At 37.8% G+C, this 19,669-nt stretch overlaps 1 protein-coding gene across 6 annotated transcripts in view; it reads right to left on the bottom strand.

Moving 5' to 3' along the window:
- Nucleotides 1-19,322, bottom strand: part of rreb1a (ras responsive element binding protein 1a) — a 134,006-nt gene extending 114,684 nt beyond the window's left edge. For 2 of the 6 annotated variants that reach the window (XM_039753366.1, XM_039753365.1), the window contains exon 1: nt 18,805-19,322. Coding sequence is in view for 2 of the 6 variants with exons in the window: in XM_039753365.1 (XP_039609299.1) it covers nt 18,805-18,844 (40 nt within the window). In the remaining 4 variants the exon portion in view is untranslated. Of the gene's footprint in view, nt 1-17,899; nt 18,064-18,216; nt 18,490-18,804 lie in introns of those variants that run through there. The other 4 variants (XM_039753367.1, XM_039753370.1, XM_039753371.1 and 1 more) reach the window with 3 other exon arrangements.
- Nucleotides 19,323-19,669: the final 347 nt, after the last annotated feature.

The raw sequence follows: 19,669 nt of genomic DNA, 5'->3' as shown, positions 1-19,669 counted from the left end.
ATTAGATTATATGCCACACTGCAACAGATTCTTAGATCAGGGGTGTTAAACTCAAGTTTTATTGAGAGCTAACAACACTATATATACCCAGCAAGGGCCAAAATATATCAACAAACAACTACAATCACATTTTCTGTACAAACAAGAAACATGAGTATCTGTCTTCTCATCACAATTGTATATTCTGTCTCATGTCTCTCTTAAAAACTGTCTTCCATGTTTATCAGCTTTTTTTCCACACTGTAGCAGGTTAGGAAAGCCACCAGCAACCACTGGACTAAAATCAGCATTATGTGAAAAAATGGTGTCAGTGCATAAAGTGAGGCAGAAGCAGACACTGGTGAGAATCTATTGATAAAGCAAAGAAGATCTGTTTACACACATTAAAAGTGTGTCCAAAATCAATTGTTTGATCATTATGAGCAGCCAGTTAGCATTCTAACTACATTTTAGTTGACATGTTCTGTGCTGCACAGATAAACACGAGTGGATACCAGAGATGCAAAAAACCAGGTGTAAATGTAATCCAGCTAAATTATACAATTACATCCTATACATTAAACATGCATTAAAGGGTGTCATGCTGGCCGTATGTAACATTTTTTGAATACTGATGAAGCAGACTACTTTGAAATGGCTCATGGGCCAGACCTGGCCTACAGGCTCCAAGTTTGACACCCCTGCCTTAGAAGGAGCTTAACCTATTGGTAAAATTCCACCATACCATGCTACTGAGTATTTTGAAATGAAAACATAATTAGATAGGAATAACACCGTGTTCTACAGTCCACACTACTTTTCACTCATCTGCCTATCATCAACTGTTGAATCTGGGCTAAATACACAAGAAATGACAAACAAAGTGGCAAAATTCAGCCTTTCTGTATTGTCAATGCATCAATCAATCTAGGATAAACTAGAGTACATTTATTTTGTGTTATTTGAAAATGGGAGACTACAATGAATACGCAAATAATTCATTTCAACATCTGCAAAAGCCAATTCAAATTATTTTTCCAGGCTTCAGGTTTGTTATTTACTATAAAAGATAACATTCTGAAACCTGCCAATTTTAATTCAGGGCTGCAGGAAGTTTACAGCTCTTTCCGCAAGACAGGAAATCCATTCATATGGTCCATTCACGTTCAAACAGTGTTAAATAAGAATTACTAAATGAACCTTAGTTCATCACCTTTAGGGATGTGCGAGAAGAACTCAGGCAAAGACAAGAAGAATGTGCACACTCTACACAGGCAGAACACAGGCATGTGATTTAGTCCTAGGATACTGGATCCATGTGACAGCAGTACTATTAAAATCACTTGGTGAAGTACAAACTACATTGAATGGGTTACAAAACTCATTCTTCGACTGCAGTGTATGAGCTACATATTTTTCCACCAAAAAATAGCATTGTGTGTCTCAGTAGTCCTTTATTTTATATAACCTCTTCTAGGATTAACACAAGGCCATGTATATACTGTATAAAGACAAAAACTGATACACGAGACAATACCGACATGGATTATTGGAATGTAATTCTTAGGAAAAGGAGAGAAAGCAGACTATGAGCAATAAACAGGCAACAATGGATACTTTGGTAGGATATGGTCAAGGATCCCATAAAGATATTTTTGATCAGCACTTCAAGTCTGTATTCAATGAAAAGTGCTATATAAAAATAATAAGAATTAACTGGAATATTTATGTCAAATAAAATAGCCCAGAATCTGCCTAGCTATCCATTTATGAATACAGTTCCAAGACCCTAATTCTAACACGGGGTAAGCAAACAATGGATCCTATTTTAAAATTGCTGGACACCAGACATGTGGACACCTGGACGAGATGCCAGTCACTTAGACATACAGTTGACTGTCACCAATCAACCTTAAATGCATTTCTTTCAATGTGTAAAGAAATCACAGTACAAGAGAAACCCACTGTGAATAGGACAGAATATGTATACTCCATAAAAAGAGATTGGCTGGGCCATGATTCAAACCCAGGTGTCTTGAATTATGAGGTAGTAATACAGCTAAGCGCTGCACTGTAATGTAGCATTCAGTAAAGAAAACCAGCCAGATGCCCCCCACAAACACCAATAGTTTAGCAGGTTTCCACAGGGCTAAATTATTACTAATAGTATTATCATTCTTAAATATTTTACTTTTTATGAGGGTAGCTAATCTGCATTACTCTCTTACAAAATCATAAATTTACTGGATCTTTGTAGGGCCTGATCATTTGCAGGTCTTCACTGTAGCCACTCTAAGCCCAATTCTCAGTTGCAAGTGCATTCAACTATTAGCATGTTTACCAGATTCTACAATAGATCAACAGTATTAACTTACAATTAACCAAAAGTGCTGTATGTTAGGCATTAATGTGGTGACAAGCTAGCCTACATGGGAGAGTATTTGCACTCATTAGTATTTTGGTATTATTCTAAATGCATCACTTTACTTGGTGCTGCAAGGATGGTTCTGCAGGGCTTGTTAAATCATAGTACTCGTTTATTGTAAGTCAACTCCCCAATTTTAGCATAGCAAGAACACAAGAAATTGTTAAAGTCCAACTTATTACACACAGATCAACAAAGCCAAAATGGTAAATAATCTTTTAAAAACTTTTATGTGGATTTCCCATGGGAACATTTGCTTCCTTGCAAACACAGGGAGGGCATTATCCCCACCAGGAACTAAACCTAGATCATAATTTGTATGGTAGCAAAAGTACCACAATATCCTTCATGAAAGAGGTTCATCTCCAATGCCACTCCAGCTTTTGCAAGCTCTCCAATTACAATTAATAAGTATCTAACTATGCCATCATACTTTACAAATAGCTTATGATCAATTATAATATGATTAACTTCTTAAGGAAAAGCCACTGTCCATCCTATTTCCAGCCCTACTTAATCCACTGAGCGGTACAGTAGTATGTCACAAGGCATAAATATTTACACACAAGCCCAATAAAGAGTTAACAAAAAAAAAAGTGTTATGAGAATGTAATCCCTGCTATTCCATCACATTACCCTCTGCAATGAAAAAAATGTGCCTGAATGATTGGATATCACATTTGTTGCTCTCAGTCTTTATAATTCATGATATTGGACTATTCATTCTCTAAACCCAGTTTTGTAATTCGTAAAAATAAGACGTCCTTAGTCCACCTGGATTGGCCATAACTTCATTTTTTTCAAGAATAGCATTCATTTCTGTATCACAGTAGATTTAACCAACTAACTAAACAAAAAGTTTTCAACAGCTTTTAAATACTTGGTGAGGAAAGGGTCTCAATACTTATAATAAATAAGTCCTAGTTGTCCAGCGCTCTACCCCAAACCCCTTTACCACGTCTCAATTACTAGATGCTTTCAGGTGTTTACTGTTTTCTCCCTTTTGGCAATGATGACTATAGTCACCGTGGAAACGAACTACATGCCGTGTTTGCAGAATAAACAATGGTACCTTTTCAACTGGTATGAAGCGGGCAGGGCAGGGGGCAGCCAAGCAATTCTGGAAATAACTGAAGTGCTAACATATCTCATTCAAAGCATGTGGCAAAACACCATCTTGGATCAAAACTGAGGGCCTAAATAAGTGTTAGTTCAGAGACTATGCATTCACACACTTATTAGCAAACAAGGACACAGTGCAAGACAAAGTGGGAGGGATTGTGGAGGCGGAGATAGAAAGACTATGCAATATTCATACTTGGAGGCTAGTACTAGAAAAAAGATGGTGATGACAAATATTGACACAAATCTACAGGGGTTAATAAAATTAACTTTAGCTTTTTGTTCTTTACAAAATAAGCTTACTTGTGTAAAAATATGTGGCAGGGGGAATTAACTGTCCCTAAAAGTGAAAACGTTTAAACACTTGCTTTTGTTAAAACACCATACTTACCAACTGGAAAAATGGCACAGAAATCCATGAAGTAAACACCACTAAATTTGCACTAAATACTTTGTCAGCATGAAAATTATACAATAAACATTTTCTGGAATCAAGCAGAGGGGTCACTTTTATCATTTCCAGATACTGTACAATTATCTTCATCTTGCAAATTTCATACCATCAATCATATCATATTTATAACAAAGAGTGACAGTGACGGTAGGTGCCATCCCCAACATTATTTTACATTGCCACAAACTGAAAATTTGTCAAATGAAGTTCAGACATAGTAACTCCACTTACAAGATATCTTGCATTGCTTTTGTGTACGTTTTATTCATCCATTCATTTCTGAACCCATCCCAGAAACAACAGGCATGTCCCGTGGTATAAATTTACTCCTGCTTAGAAAACTTATCCACACACCCACTTCAGGCTAGTTCAGAGCTGCTAGCTTATCAAAACACCCAAGCCTTCATGAAGTGGTTGAAAACCTGCAAACTTTACATGCAGACAGTGACTGACCTGGGAATGTAACCCTGATTCAAGGTACCCCCAAATTTCCAAATGCTGAAGACTACCTGATACAGACTTACCTCCGGGCCCAATTCTAAATAACAGCAAAGTATGATATTTTCTGGTTAAAATTAAATTCACTTAGAATAAAAAAATACTATTGGCCACTATATTCACAGCTTCCAGTCACAAAGAGAAAAGAAAGGATGAAGAAGTAAAATGGACACTGGTCCAAAATCTACATAATTAAAAGGTGAAATTTTTTTTACAGTATTTAAGATTTTACATAAATGATAACATTACTCATCCATCAATTGCCATTCTTAAGAAGAATATGCAAATAAAGTTTAGTATATTATACATATACATTATGTAGGTTCAGCTCAATTACATTACAAGCAGGAGGCAAGCACTTATTCAGACATGGACTTTAAAGTTACAAGCACACATTCTTTACCCACTTATTCCAAATCAGGATTGCCAGGAGTCAAAGTCTATCCCAGCAGCACTGAGCACAAGACAAGAAACAGCTCTAGAAAGGACACCACTTCATCACAGAGCCCACCCATGCATACATCAACACTTCAATTCAGACAAGGCACAATATGGAATCCACAATTAACCCTAACCTGCATGCTTTTCAGGACGTGGAAGAACACACAGGGGAAACCCCAAACAGACAACAGGAGAATGTGCCAACCCAATGGACAACATCTGGCTGCAGAATTCAAAACAGGAGTGTGGATTCGTAAGGCAGCAGCACTTGGCAGAAATTAATGCTCAGCTTTAATTACCCATTGTCCACAACCAAGATCTAGTCACAGAGAATTTATAAGTATTACCGATAATGTCAACATCCCTGGCGTTCTCTGAATTAGAAAAATGATTTGGCTGTCTGTCACAAACAAGATTCAGTATGACCACTAGACTGTCGTTCCTTTTTGCAGAACTGCAAGGCTAATTAAAATAAAGAAGTTTGAACAGAGAGACAGAAGTTTTCAGTTCCTGTTCTTTTTGCTTAAGATGCATTCAAGCCCAAGGACAGACAGCAAACCAGTAATACTGATTGATGGGACTTTTATTTCAAACATTCACTAACTAAAATGTAATCCACAGTACCCACTGAATGAGATTTCCATCAACTCCTGCCACTTATGCCAAGAAAAAATAAAACAATGCTGGCCACCAAATAAACTAGACAGCTTGTCTCCGATATTGCTTATAATGTCTTTTCTAACATGTTAATACATTTATAAAATGTATAACAAACTATTCATTTAATCAGCATCTTTTGAAGATGTCACTTGATTCAAATATCAGATGCAGCAAACTTCTCAGGCCAGGAATATATGACAGGTTTACATCTGAGAAACCTTCAACTCAAAAATCGTTCTCTCCTAACTGACATCTGAAACAATGGGAAAGATGATGTCACACATGACAGCAAGAACAATAAACATCACTTTGCAACATTAGCTACCATTAAATTTCTCTGACATTCTCTTCTACAAGGTTGTCCTCCGTAACACTGCCATATGAGGCCAATTACAAACTTCCTGCAAATTTCATCACATCAGCTCTGCTCTAGAAACAGAGTGAGTGAGTGAGTGAGTGAGTGAGCACAGACAAGGGGCATTTTGGTTTGCAGACCACAAACTGCCCCTGACAACGGACTTCACAAGATCATTTATGATGTAGTGCAACTGCACAAAAGGCCAGGAAAGTCTTTACGAGGGGGGGTGAGTCACTTCACACATGCAAATTATCAAAGATTGTGAATCCACTTAGGTTTGTTTTTAAGTCTATTTTTAAGTTGCTGTTTCTCTAAGCTGATGTTTACATGGAACTTCTCATTATTAGACAAACCAGAGTTACAGCTTGTTACAGGACTTGTAATACTTTAAGATACTTCTCCAAATTTTGCTTGAAGCCTACAACAGTCACATAAGATGAACAAAATGGAGCCCAACAAAGCAGGTTCCGGTTCCAAGAGGTCTGGACTATGTGTTAAAATCACTCAGAAAACATACCTTTAGATGCCTACAGTGGGAGAAAAAAAACCCACACACACACACACACACACATACTGCACTGAAGCATCTGGTCTTTCTTGTTTCAGACAAAGGCTCCAAAGATTTGCTTTATGGCACCTTTCTCACACTTCTCTGTAACAGCTCTCTCTCGTACTAAAAAGACATTTTTAACTATGTAAATGCTACTTACATTAAGCTACCCCAGTAACAACTGCCAGGGTTAAAGGCGACAAAATGTCAAGTCGACATCTGATAGCAGCAAACACTATCGCAAAAGTCTACACTGGAAAATGACTAAATGATATGCAATTGAATAAAGAACCTGAAAATCCGGGTCCCTCCACAACTAAGGAAAGAGTTGATCTAAACATTAAAAAAGCAAATTCCTGTTTGGGAGTAAATGATTGATATGATTTTCTGCCTGTAAATGCCCCTAAAAAGAGAAAATGCAACAAACACATTTGGTGGAGAAAAATAATCAGTAAAATTGTTCATTTGGTGGTTTATCAGACGTTTTGCTCTGATGTTTTCAATAGGGAGCAAACATTAAGCTGCTTCAAAAAAGCTTTTTTTCCCTCTTTATACCCGAATTTATGTCAGCTCATTGGGGAAAGGAATGCAAATCACAATGAACCCTTTTTTCGTTTATTGTTCATTTCACCATTAACGTAAAGAGAGAACCTGAGATGTGATTTTTTCAAGATTTCCATTAACTGAAACATTTGTCACCTAAATCCAATGGACATTTGAGTTTTCTTGTGACCCTATCATACTTGAAGTGATAATGGAATGATACAATAGTATTAGTGTTTATAGAAAGAACTATTATGTATAATATATGTCAGTCAGTCATTGTCCAACCCGCTATATCCTAACACAGGGTCACAGGGGTCTGCTGGGGCCAATCCCAGCCAACACAGGGAGCAAGGCAGGAACAAATACCGGGCAGGGAGCCAGCCCACCACAGGACACACAAACACAGACACCCACAAACCAAGGACAATTTAGGATCGCCAGTGCACCTAACCTGTATGTCTTTGGACTGTGGGAGGAACCTGGAGCACCCGGAGGAAACCCATGCAGACACGGTAAGACCATGCAAACTCCACGCAGGGAGGACCAGGGAAGTGAACCCAGGTCTCCTTACTGCAAGGCAGCAGCGCTACCACTGTGCCACCATGCCAGCCAATATATGTATAATATACAATAGGTAATAAAATAGAAGCAACAATTGTACAGTGTGTGTCTACCTCTCAGGTAAATTACACCAATTTTTATTTTGAAAGTTTTCATGCACAAAACATTAAACTCTCACCAAAGGTTAAAAAAATTGCTGTTAATGTCCTCACTATGTCTAGATTTTTTGTTCACATAACATGTCAGCTTACTCAACCACAGCAGCTCCCTTTCTATTTTACTGTCCTCTTCAGTAATCAGAAAACTTCACAGAATCTATTGAAGCTGCTGACCATGTCTAGATCCATAATATGCTTGGGTCTTTTAAGAAGTCTATCTTTCTGTCTTAACGCCTTGCTGTGCAACTCTCTGTAGGCCTACAATTTTGACATTGGACTTTTCTTTGTCTTGCAACTCAAACTAAATCTAAGGACACCCGTTTTTCAATTTTGCTATTTAAAAATCAAAGCCACTAGACAATTAATCATTTACCACTGTCCTTTTCTTCTAGTATTATTTCCTTAAGAATGTTTACTGTAATCAGTGCAACGGCCTTATTTATTTTAGTTCTATATTACAATAATTATTTGCTCTGTAAAACTCCATTATGGTATCACTTGTTACCAAAAGTGCAATACAAATTGAGCATGTTCTGATGGGACAGACATGAAAATAAGGATTTGCTGGTTCAAACTCTACCTAGGCCTCTAGCACTGCACACATTTACCTATGAAACTGTTAAAACATAAAATTAACAAAAATAACGCTGAATGCAAAAACACTGTGCAATATACAGTATATAAACACTAATATATACACATAACTAAAGACTTTCTTTTAAATAAAATTGGTTTAATTGCCTAAATGTTAATAATTAAATTTAAAAGCAGGCATAAAGTAAGCTTTAGGAGGATGTTGTGACCTCACATTCAGGAAAAATAAACCTGGAATTTATTTCAATTTAGCATTTTCATTTAGATCTTCAGGCCACTATCTCTTTGCCAATTAATACTTCATAAATAATAAGGTTGCATATGATTTTGTTGTGTCATCAAGAATTTAATGCTTAATACATTGTTATGTTTGACACAATTAATTTTGCATTAGAATGTATAAAAACTTTGCAAGCTATCATATTAACATTTTCTGAGCAGCGCTAGTTTTATTTATTTATTGATGAGAAGTATTATCTGTGGTATCCACCTTATATAAACTGCCCCAATTATCTTGTTACCCACTGTATAAGGGCAAAGTCAAGAATGAAAAAATATAAGTCACTGTTCACTGAAAACTACCACAAAGTTATGCCTTTTTGGAAACAAAAAACACTTGGAAAGGCACAACCCACACATGCCTTTCCAATTCACACGCTACAAATGCAGAATGTATCTCTGTAGCCATCCTTAAATACAACTCTGACAAGGCTATATTTTTGTAGCATTTTTAAGAAATGATTAACAAAGTTTTCTTCTGTACCAGGAGAAATTACATTTTGAAATCCTGGACATACTCTTCAATGACCCTGTACATCCAATGCCTAAAGGGAATACTGAGAAAACATGCAACCATGTAGCTTGTAAATATGTTGCAATGTATAAAATTGAGCTAACTACACATAAACAGCTTAAGTCAAAGAAAAAAATGCTTACATCAGTGTAAAATTACATTAATTACACATAAGCAGAATAAGACAAAACACAAGATCAACCCCAGTTCTACGATTTAACCAAAGAAGAAGAAAGCAATACCAAAACTACAAATACCAAGAGAATCTGGAGTCACTGTACTACACTTTATGTAAATAAATGAAACTTGAACATCTATTTGCAAGTTAATTATATAGAACTGAATGTAGGTAAAATAGATGAATGAATGTAAGGAATCAGTAGATGTATGTATAGATAAAATAGGGAGTAGCCATTGCCGAGGCAATAAAAGGAGGTAGTAGCTTTATAAACTTTTTAAAACTTGTGTATCTTTATTTACTCATTTGAATATATAAAATGACAAACTACTTGATAGACAGTTGCCAGTTAACACACATCCAGGTACAACAAAGGGTCTTTTCTCTAACAGTTCTAACATAGGGCGAGGGCAGCAAGTGTGAGCTGTTAAGTACCACCCATCCCCCCACAACCTCTAGCAGCTATCACAAATCCTCAGGCAGCAGCAACTGCCAGCTGACAAAACTGTTTAGTCAGCAAGAAGAAGAGGGAGAGGCAACCATTCTCATTCTCTCTGACTCTCTCCTCATCACTCCTTCTGTTACTTTAACTAGTCTGCTCTCTGAAAACGGCATGACACAGATAACATTTTTTTTTTCTTTTCCTCATAAAATGACAAAGTACCAGAAGCAAGAATGATATTCCATTAACATCACTAAGTTTCTCCTGCCCTCTGTCCCTCCCTCTCTCTCTTTCCCAACCACAGTTGGTGCTTCTGCTTTTTACTTATGAGTTGTTTTTCCTGACCAAAGGGATAGCCAGAATGGTTGCTTCATACCATTGTTACTTCCTTCGCCTTTCTGCAAGCGTCTCTCATGCACAGAAGCACACAATGTGTTTCACTTCCTATCTCCCACACCCCTACAGGCTCCAGGTGCTGGCAAGTTTCTGTGCATTCTTTCACATTAATGACACATCAGTGAATAGACTTTGAACCCACTGTAAATACCTGCCTTATTTTGCTAATGCGCAGGCAGCCTGTACTCAGGTTGCGAAGGATGTACACTGTGCAATATGCAACACTATGTTTTTTTTAAATAAAAAAAAGAATTTGCATCCCAGTGGGATATCTGTTAAACAAGAGTAAAAATAGGAGAAAACAAAAAAGATAAAACAGATATATTTGACACAAAAGAAGGAATAGAACAACTAACAGAAAAAGACACCACAAAAAGCAAAAAATACAAATTGGAAATGGTTAAAAACAAGACAAAGGAAACTATAAGAAAAAACAAAAAACAAACAAGAAAAAATTATAGAAAAGGTAAACAAAGAGAACAAGTATAAATTTAAAGAACAGGAAATGAGAAAAGTAAAAGAAAGTAAAAAGGTAAAAATACAAAAAGAAAAAGAAAAAAGGATAACAAATGTAACACAGGAGAAAGGGAAAACAAGAAGAAAATAAAGGAAGCAGCAAGAAAGAAGAAACTGGTAACTAAAGCCATCAATCCATTTTCTGAAGCTGCTTCTTCCAATAAATAAGATCAAATTCCAAGTAGCAGTGGGTGCAAGTGAGTAACCAGCTTTCACCTATAAAGCAGAAAGTAGTGAACCCACTCTAACCAACTTAAGAGTTGCAAAACACACCTAAAATGTTGGTTTATTGAGTGTAAGAGAAAATCAAAGTACCATATTGTTTTTTTCTGAGTATAATAAGTAGATGTACTAATAGTAACAAGGTCATAAATCAAACTCTGGCCTATATATTTGTAAGGAAACAGTGCTAATCACTAGAAATGTAGGCAGAAATCCTGGACACGGCTACACTTTACCTCCAACACAGGATACAATCACATGTACTTATCCCATTAGCCTACCAGTTCATGAGTTGTTACTTTGAGGCACAAATGTAAACTTATTCCCACCAAACCAAGTAAAAGTTGCTAGTACCCCTACATTGCACATCTTTTGCTTAAACCAGAAAAAAAAAACAGGAATGATGTGCAAACTTCAAACAGCCATGCACAGGCCAGCAATCAATACCAGACCCTTTATCTAGGAGGCAGAAGATAACAAATGTTTTTAAATCACTTGATCAATATTAGAAGTACCCTAGTGCAGTAAATTCAGCTTAAAAAAACTGTATATTATAACAATCATTTATACTATATAAATGTTAATCCACAGCAGCTTACAAATCTGCTATTTAAAGCATAGGAGCAATGGTAGCCAGGATAGGAAATTCCTGGACTACAGACCTGTCCATCACAAGCATCATGCTCTAACACAGCCAAACTCAGTCCTACTAACTTTAGTTTACCAAATTACGGAAAAACACATCTTCTCACTACAAGAAAGGTAAACTCAAGCAAAAGTACATGCAAACGGCATAAAAAAATATATATACAGTATATCTATATATCAGTTAAGTCTTACTGTGTTAGACAACAATCTCTACGTAGTGGTAGTGTAACATGCTGTACCACATTGTAGCCCTTGCTTGTTTTTACTTTTTTGTTTCTTTTTTAAATTTAACTAAGGGAACGAAGGAGTGTTTATGTAAGGAAAAATATATGCAGGGCACCAACCCAGAACAAAAACATTGGATCATTATACCCTCTTAACAAATTACCAAAAGAAACTTGTTGACATTAAAGATTTATAAAACTTCTATACATGCAAATTGCATAAGTCTTAGTTGGAAGCAAATGGATACCTTAAAGGATCTGGAAAACCATCCACTAGCTACAATAAACAAAGTAAACACAATTCTTCATAACCACAATCTCAAACTTTCATTGGTATAGCTCCCTTAATGGTTAGCAACAAAAAAAATGGATCTTTACATGCCCAAATTTAAAAAAAATATATATAAGCATAGCCACAGCACAGGATTTATATATAAGATATTACGGTTCCAAGTCTCAAAAAATGTAGTAATTAAACTTCACTTCCTGTCTTCTACAGTATAAGGATGTTCCCTTATGGCATGTTTCTTTCCCATGCACATTTCTGAATGAGGTTAGTAATCGCTGGCTATAAACAGTAATGCATAATCTTGCCTGTTACGTGATCATGGATTGTAATTGAATTAGGCTAGTAAACCTACAAAGCACAGCCACATGAGGCTTTCCCCCATGAGGCAATGACATCTTGTTCATTTCATTCTGCAGAAAGACAGAATTCATCAAGTCCCTTTGTGGGATTTTACTTGTTTCATTGTAATCTGCTGTATTTTAATTAACAAGCCACAACACAGGTTCACTTTCAAATGCTTCACTGTACCGTCCAGTGTTAAATGTCCATTCCAAAACAATGCAATTATCAAGAAACACATAATTACCTTGGTTCTCTGAAATATGCATCCAACCACACAACTGCAATCTGTAAACATCTGACTGTAGTTTGATTACAAATGAAGAATTCATCTAATCAATTTAAAAGGACATAAGCATTTAATAGTATCTAAGAACTGCAATTGTTGTTTTAACATAAATAGCTTCAGAAACTAGCATGCAAGTACAAGGAAGAGAAATTGCAAAACTTAAAACTGTCAATAAACATGTTTCCATATTCAAATGGTATAACAAGACTTTGAATTATATATTTGTATAGACTCTGCTGTAGTTATTGTCCACTCCTTCAATCCCTCACTTCATTTATTTAACCATCCATTAATCCACTCCTACATAATTAAAATAAATAGTTAAACTGCTTTTATTTATATTATATATATATATATATATATATATATATATATATATATATATATATATATATATATAGATATAGATAGATAGATAGATAGATAGATAGATAGATAGATAGATAGATAAGGATGAGAGTACTAAACAGTATGGAGATTTACCAAGTGCTATAGTGCTTATTTACAGTAGGTGTCATTTTGCTTGGCTTTTCTCTACCAAAATCTAAGAAACACAAACACTCATGTGAACAAACAAGAAATGCCAGTACTGTATGTGCAATTAACAGTTGTAAAGTTTAAAGTTCCAAAATGACAGTACATACAAACTGTTATGAGTATGCAAGCACAGGTCAGGTCCTCTAATTTCAAGCTTGAGGTACAGCCATGCCTGTCTGCCAAAAAGAGAGCAATCCAACCAGCGGAGCCGAGCTAATTGATGCATCTTGATTTCAAGGGGGCCAGCTCATTCAAGGTGGTGTCGAGCTGAGACGTTCCTGAAAAAAGCCACACCGGGAAGCCGCTCCTCAGTGCCGTGTGCTAATTGACTTGAGCTCAAGAGTGTCTCAATAAGGGACACTTCATGCTGCGCTGTTCCCCTTAACATGAAAGGATCCCAGTTCTTGCACTTGCTCTCTCTCTCTTTTTTCCTACCCTGCACATCCAGGTCTTTAAGGGAGAAAGGGGGGTTTACCTCAATGCCAAAGTGGGTCAGAATTTTTCACAGCACTATGCTGAACACAACATTTTAAAGTCCAGTATGGGCAGGGGGGGTGCAGCTAAATCTGGGCTCCTTTCTTGTTATTTACACACATTCCAGAATGCAGTTTACTGCTTTTCTTCAACAAAAGATGCCATTCAGCAGGAACAAAGCAGTGAGAAGAAATGGCTATGAGATTAGTATGAATTCATGCACATTCTCCACCAGCCAGTGAGCAAGTTGGTACAGTTAGCCATGGCCTTTGTTGGAAGAAAAAAAAACGCCCCTGCATAATAGTAAAAACTACATAGAATTATCTCATTAAAATCACTAAGCAATAACCCTCTCTAAATCCTCTAAACCTAAAACTTAAAAAGCAAACTCATTCCCATCCATCAGCTAGCTCACCCCCAGCAGATCATCAACACTTACAAAATCTCCATCAGCTTCAAACTGGAACATAATCTTATCTAAAATAGATGAGTTATAAATAGAGAAGCTGTGCAAGAGAGAAACTCAAGTTGGTCCCTCAGGCTGACAAGGAAGGCTTTTACAAACCTCACAAACTTTTTATCACAAACACCTTCAATTTTTTCAGTTTCATATTCAACTCATTGTTTCATACTCTTAAAACTGCAAATGCTTTGTCATATGGCTCACTGGAAAAATAAAAATGTTAAAGGATGCTTCTTTATTTCTGAGAGGCCGCACCTTGTTTTTCCTATCCAAACAGGCACTTTGTTTTCCTTTTTCTTTTTTCCTGAGATGCTTACCATGGCCTCCACCTATATTCTCTCTTCCACTAACGTATTTATAGGAGCCACACCCAAAGCAGCAGACCGATAAGACATCTGTTCACCAGGGAAAGATCAAGCTACCCCAATCTTCACCCAAAGACAAATAAACTGCAAACGCCCTCAAGGGTTATTTACCTGGCATTCACAACACAGGATACAGATACTTTAAAAAAAAAAAAAAAAAAAACACAGTTGCATTACATCCTAACAAACCCTGAAAGAGGACACTTTGAGACTGGCTATGCACTTCTAAGTGATGTGAAATCCAAAATGATGGGGAGTGAGGTCTTCCCTTTCCTTAGCTCTTTTTCAAGTTTATTTTACCCTTTCGCTCACTTTTTTGTCCACTTGCAATATCTTAATTTTTCAGCAGATGAATGCACAGTTTACATTTTTCTTTATATGTAAATAACTTTTTTACTGGTATAAAACACTAATCAGGGTGTCCTAAATGGTAATAACGGTACATACAACTTAAAAAATGTAATTATTGACAGACTGCAGCTTTCTGTACAAAAAAAAGCTAACTGCATTTAATGACCTCTCTTTGGAAAGAAAAAGGACTTCCCCACAAAAATGAAAAGCACATAGAAGACTAAAAATTTTGGAAATGTAACTGATTCCTGAAACATAATATACACAGAGCCTATATCCAGTTCCTTCAACCACTTGAACTATTCAACATATCCTTTAACTAGAAGTAACCAGAAAGCAAGACACAAACACTTCCTGAGATAAATTATATTCTGTAAGTTAAAAATCAAAATTCAAAAGGTACCTCTTCAGTGACACAATAAATAAATAAATAAGCTGCCGTTTTTAAATTTATATGTGTAAGGTTAGAAATATTTTTTGTAAATTCCTAGCCCCATCCCCCAAAAGATAAAACCTGTGGCTCTGTGAAAATTACAGGTGAATCTTAACTAACTCACTTTGTTCCTGTAGCCCATCCCTGCCCCCTTTTCAGCCTCCTAACAACTGAAGGGATCCCAGTTGTACTTATTTGAGGAGCACTGAACAAACAATCCCCACCCAACACCTAATTCTTTTGTTCCAACAGACTATTCACCAATATCTTGCACTACTTACTAGCTGACAGCTACTTGATCATCAAATGCTGCCTAAAAATACACAAATAAAACAACAAAATAAACAGCTTAAAGATCAGACATCTGACAACTGAGTTACTTACATGCAACTATGGGAGGTAAATATTTGTAAAACTAAAAAAAAAGAATCATTTAACTAAATACCCTCTGACATATATATCAAGACTTACTATCCCAGAAACACTGCCGGCTACATGTACTGCAGCAATGATGGCCTACAAGATGAAATCTACATTTACTCACTTAGCAGACACTTTTATCCAAAGCGACTTACAAAAGAGGTAATTACGGTTCTAGGCCATGGTAGCCCCAAAAAATACTTCTGGCCACACAGACCTCTGCATTTCCAAGTAACTTTGCATAACATCAGATGCAACAGGAAAATATTTAATTTTTGTTACTAGTCCTTGTAAAACCATTTAGAAATACTTATTACCACACTGTTGCCATACTTAACATATTTACACTCTTTTGAAAAGTTACATTTGCAGATATAATATAACAAAAAAAGATTAACTGTCCACAGTGAAGCCAAAAAAAAAAAATGAAGATATGTGACCTCAAGGTCACAGGTTACAGTGAACTACCCAAGGTACTTTATAGTAAAACTGGGGACAGCACCACCTGTACCCGCTGAGTCAGCATGGAAATTAGACCTTGCAGCACAAACATCACTTGCTCATGACTACATTGCTAAATCAAGGCACTCCTTTCGAGACAACAGAACACTCTGAGTGAGAGAGACAGAGGGAAAGGGAGGGAGAGGGAGGATGTGCAAACAACACCGCAAAGCACTCATAGTGCAGGCCTCAACCAGGATACTATTTAAAAAAAAAAGAGAGAGAGAGAGAGAGGGGGGACAGCACTCAGTCTCACGGCTTTTAATACAAAGAAGCATTCTATAACACAAACTATTTTAAATTTGTCATACCTTACTTGTTTTACCATTTTTATATTAGATTAATAAAGCATCTGTCTGGCACATTTTAGAAAAGTCTTCCACTGTTTGGCTCTGCTCTTTTGAATGGAAGGAGTGGAAAGCCAAGAGAAAAGAGGAAACGAGAAAAAGATGATATGGGGAAAGACTACTTTGTCAAAGTTATTAAAACAGCCATCTCTTCCTAGCTTTTCCTTAAATAAAATGTAGCATCTTTGTTCACAAGACAAAATAATTCCTCTGTTTCACCCTCACTTTCCTACACTAAAGCAAATGCCACACAAAACCACTTTTCACAAAAGATCAAGTGTTAACACAATGTCAAGAAGATAACTTTCACAGAATTACTCAGCATAGTGTGTCATGACTGCTAATTCTCTTTTACTTAATTAAAGAGACAACCATGGCAAAGGGACCTTCTTGGAGACATGATACACACACAGGCCCGTTCTTTATATAGGGATGCCACAAAACCATCATCAACATACAAGGATCCCAAAGATCCCAACTTTTGAGTGGAGCTGAGGAGTTGCTGCTGCAGAAAAGCCGTGTTGAATTTCGTAATGGAATGTGAACTACTCCTCCTGATCTGAGCTTTCATTCTGACTTCCAGGGAGGGGGTTAAACAACACTGCTGAGCAATGAGAATCCCGTCTCTTTCCACATTCCTCATCATCATTCCCACCACACACAGGATGAATAATCTCAGAACCAATCAGTAATCAATAAGAAGGAAAACTGTAGAACAAGTCATGAAAACTAAGCTTGAAAATGAAGTCTTAAAGTTTTTTTCTGAACCAATACATAAACACAATCATCCATTAGCAACGTAAATCTAAATAAAAAAGAAGCAATGAAAGAAGTATGAAGAATAATTTGTTAAAAAAAACCTTCTGATACAGGACGAGAACATCTCAAAACTTCATCCATTTCCACTGTAAAGCGAGCAACATGCTAATTCAAGTGACCCCCCCTCCCGCCCCCCTTCTTCTTAGCAACCATTACAGATCGCAGTTTCCTAAGAGACAAACCTGGCTGATTCCTCATCTGTTGCTCATGTGAAACTATTCCCAACGTCCTGCACAAGTCAGGCGAATCGTAAGCTTTTTCATGAGAGAATGCCACTTTTTGCGATGCGCTTCTGAGAACTTGCCATTTTTTTAATCAGAAGTTACGTATTTACATTATGTTAACGAATCATTCGTGCTCATCACAGACACCATCAAATCGTTATGCACCTCGATCAGTTCGACAGCACATTACTCCGGAAAGCGATTAATGCACACTGATGCCTGCCCCTTCAAAGTTTGCCTAAACATTTTTATTCCTAGTTATTAAACATTTCTCACGCCATACTTCCTTGTTCCTAGCGATGGTTTGTCCCAGATTATCCCGTCTTAAAAATAATAAATTGTTTAACGCCGCGGATCAAATGACCTCCATCCCATTAAGCAGGCACCCCTTCACCTCCACTGGTCATCCCAGTCCCAAACCCTGTAAGCGCTGGGCGTTTTTCATTCTCTTTTTACCCCACAGACAAGCAAGTAAAGCAACAGGCTCGACAAGGTCAAAGCAGAGAGGACGCGCATGGCCCCCTCCGCGGCAGCGCTGATCAAAGTGCGCTCGCCTGCAGATATGGATGCTCCGCGGCGCACAAGGAATAAACTTTGTACCTTTTCAACAAACCGCATCCCTGTTAAACGAAAAACAGAATCGTGGAAACGGGTCGATCCAGCGATCGGAACACCCGTATGAGGGGTTCGCTGCTGCTCTTTCTTCTTCGTTTACTTTTCTTTTTCTTTCTTGTTTCCTATTGCTCCCTTGGTGGATTTTTAGCATTGGCAGGCGCTCCAGGTAGTTAAAAATAAATATGCATCAGAAAGAAGACGGAGGCAAATTCCTGCGCTCCGTCGCTTCATGGGAGAGCATCAGGTCCGGGCAAAAAAGTAGGAAGCAACAAGAAAGAAGAGGTGGTGGTGATGTGTATGAGGGGGTGGGGGGAAGAGGAGAGAAGGGGAGGGGGGGGGCAACCCAAACTCAACATCCCCCCATAGCACCTTCAACTTTTTCCAAGTTTCGCGACTCACAAAAGTAACCTCGTGTGAAGTCGTTTGTCCTGGAGATTAACTACTTCATTAAAGAAACACACATAAAAAAGGCATCCAAGAAGATAAAAAAAAAAATACGCGAAAGGAAGAAAGTCGCCCCCCTCCGTTTCTTTCTCTCCCCTCCCCTCCTCTCCTCTCCCCGAGAGTACTTACGTTTGACTTTATTAGGGTTGGGCTGTTTGCGCCGAGACATGATGATGATGGTAAATGGTGATGGACTTAAGAGAAGAAGAAAAAAAACTACAAAGTTGTTCCGGAGAGGAATCAAAATGGCGTTTCTGAGGATGTGCAAAGTTCACCAACTTTAAACAAAATTCCCTTTCCCCACTTTTCTCTCCCGGAAAGAAATAAGAGATGTAAAGAAAAAATATAAATCTATATTTCAAGAGTCGAGAGACTTCAAAAAAGTCTCCCTTATGTCTCCCTCCCTCCTCCTCCTCCTCCTCCTCCTCTCTGTCTCGGTCGGTCTCTCAGCGCTGCTCTCTCTCTTCTCCCTAAACCTGATAAGTAGACACATCACGTGTTGCTCCTGCTGGTCTCCTGGGGGACGTGTTACTGAGGCTGCCACTGCTGCAGCCAGTTACAAGCATCTTCTCTACGGGAGGGGTCTCCATCGAGCAACAGAAGAAGACAGCGAGCGAGCGAACGAAGGAAGAAAACTTTTTTTGTTGTTTTCGTTTTCTTCTTCTCGAAGTGCCTGCCTGGTACCATCCCTCCCACTTTGGGGCAGAGCCGGGGCGCTAGGCAGCATCACTTCGCAGCGACGCGTCCTCGCGCTCCAAAACACGCGCTTCTCGCGGCGCTGCATCCACCTTCGCTTACGACATGACATCCTGCCCGTCTTCATTCTTTTCCTCCAAGTGAACCCAGCGAGCAGTCACTGCTGCCACGTTTACTCCCGGCTCCGTGCGCTGTTGCCTATCGTTGGTCTTCTGGTATGAGTACCACGTCAAGTTTTCAACTACCCTACAAGAAGAAGCCGTTCTGGATCGGAACTCGCGAGTCATGATCACTGTTG

This window comes from Polypterus senegalus, chromosome 5, assembly GCF_016835505.1.
Source record: "Polypterus senegalus isolate Bchr_013 chromosome 5, ASM1683550v1, whole genome shotgun sequence".
NCBI lineage: Eukaryota > Metazoa > Chordata > Cladistia > Polypteriformes > Polypteridae > Polypterus > Polypterus senegalus.
This window is presented reverse-complemented; position numbering and strand designations above follow the sequence as displayed.